Source organism: Eimeria tenella, genomic scaffold (genome assembly GCF_000499545.2).
Source record: "Eimeria tenella Houghton genomic scaffold, Eth_scaff2285, whole genome shotgun sequence".
Taxonomy (NCBI): Eukaryota; Apicomplexa; class Conoidasida; order Eucoccidiorida; family Eimeriidae; genus Eimeria; species Eimeria tenella.
This window is the reverse complement of record NW_013542142.1, coordinates 2,157-2,760: the sequence shown is the minus strand read 5'-3', so window position 1 is coordinate 2,760 and position 604 is coordinate 2,157. Positions and strand designations below refer to the sequence as shown.

At 62.9% G+C, this 604-nt stretch overlaps 1 protein-coding gene across 1 annotated transcript in view; it reads right to left on the bottom strand.

The window, feature by feature from the left end:
* Positions 1-507, bottom strand: part of ETH_00041095 (uncharacterized protein) — a gene marked incomplete at both ends in the record, with an annotated part of 2,124 nt that extends 1,617 nt beyond the window's left edge. Inside the window, 2 exons of the mRNA XM_013374771.1 lie at positions 3-214; positions 414-507. Of these exons, the coding sequence (XP_013230225.1) occupies positions 3-214; positions 414-507 (306 nt within the window). The remainder of the gene's footprint in view (positions 1-2; positions 215-413) is intronic.
* Positions 508-604: the final 97 nt, after the last annotated feature.

Genomic DNA, 604 nt, shown 5'->3' with positions numbered 1-604 from the left:
CCCCGCCCCTCCTGCCGCTGCTGCTGCTGCTGCTGCTGCTGTCTCCTTTTCTGTCTCCTTGCTTTTCTCTCAGCCTCAAAAAGCCCATACAAAGCATCCACAGGCAGCGCCACGCGCCGCCGCTGCTGCAGCAGCAGCTGCTTCTTCGCAGGGCCCCGCAGCGCAGCAGCAGCAGGGCCTTTGCATGCAGCGAAGACCTCCGCAGCTGTCGTACCTGCGCAGCAGCAGCAACAGCAGCAGCAGCAGCAGTAGCGCGTCTGTGCAGCAGCAGCAAACGGCCAAAAAGCGTCCCAGCAGCAGCAGCAAGAGCATGACTGCAGCAGCAGCAGCAGCAGCAGCGCTAGCGCGTCTGTGCAGCCGCAGCAAACGGCCAACAAGCGCCCCAGCAGCAGCAGCAGCAGCAGCAGGCGCACCTGGGGGCGGTTCCTTGGGAAAGAGGATGCAGCAGCGGTCGGAGTCAGCAGCAGCAGCAAATGCATCGCTGGCTAGTCCTGTGTCTAAAGACATTGGAGACAGCAGCAGCAGCCGGCCGTGTCTTTGCAAGTTGCTGCTGCATGCAGTGAGTTCTTCTAGCTGCTGCCGCGTGGCGATGCACACGAGGCGG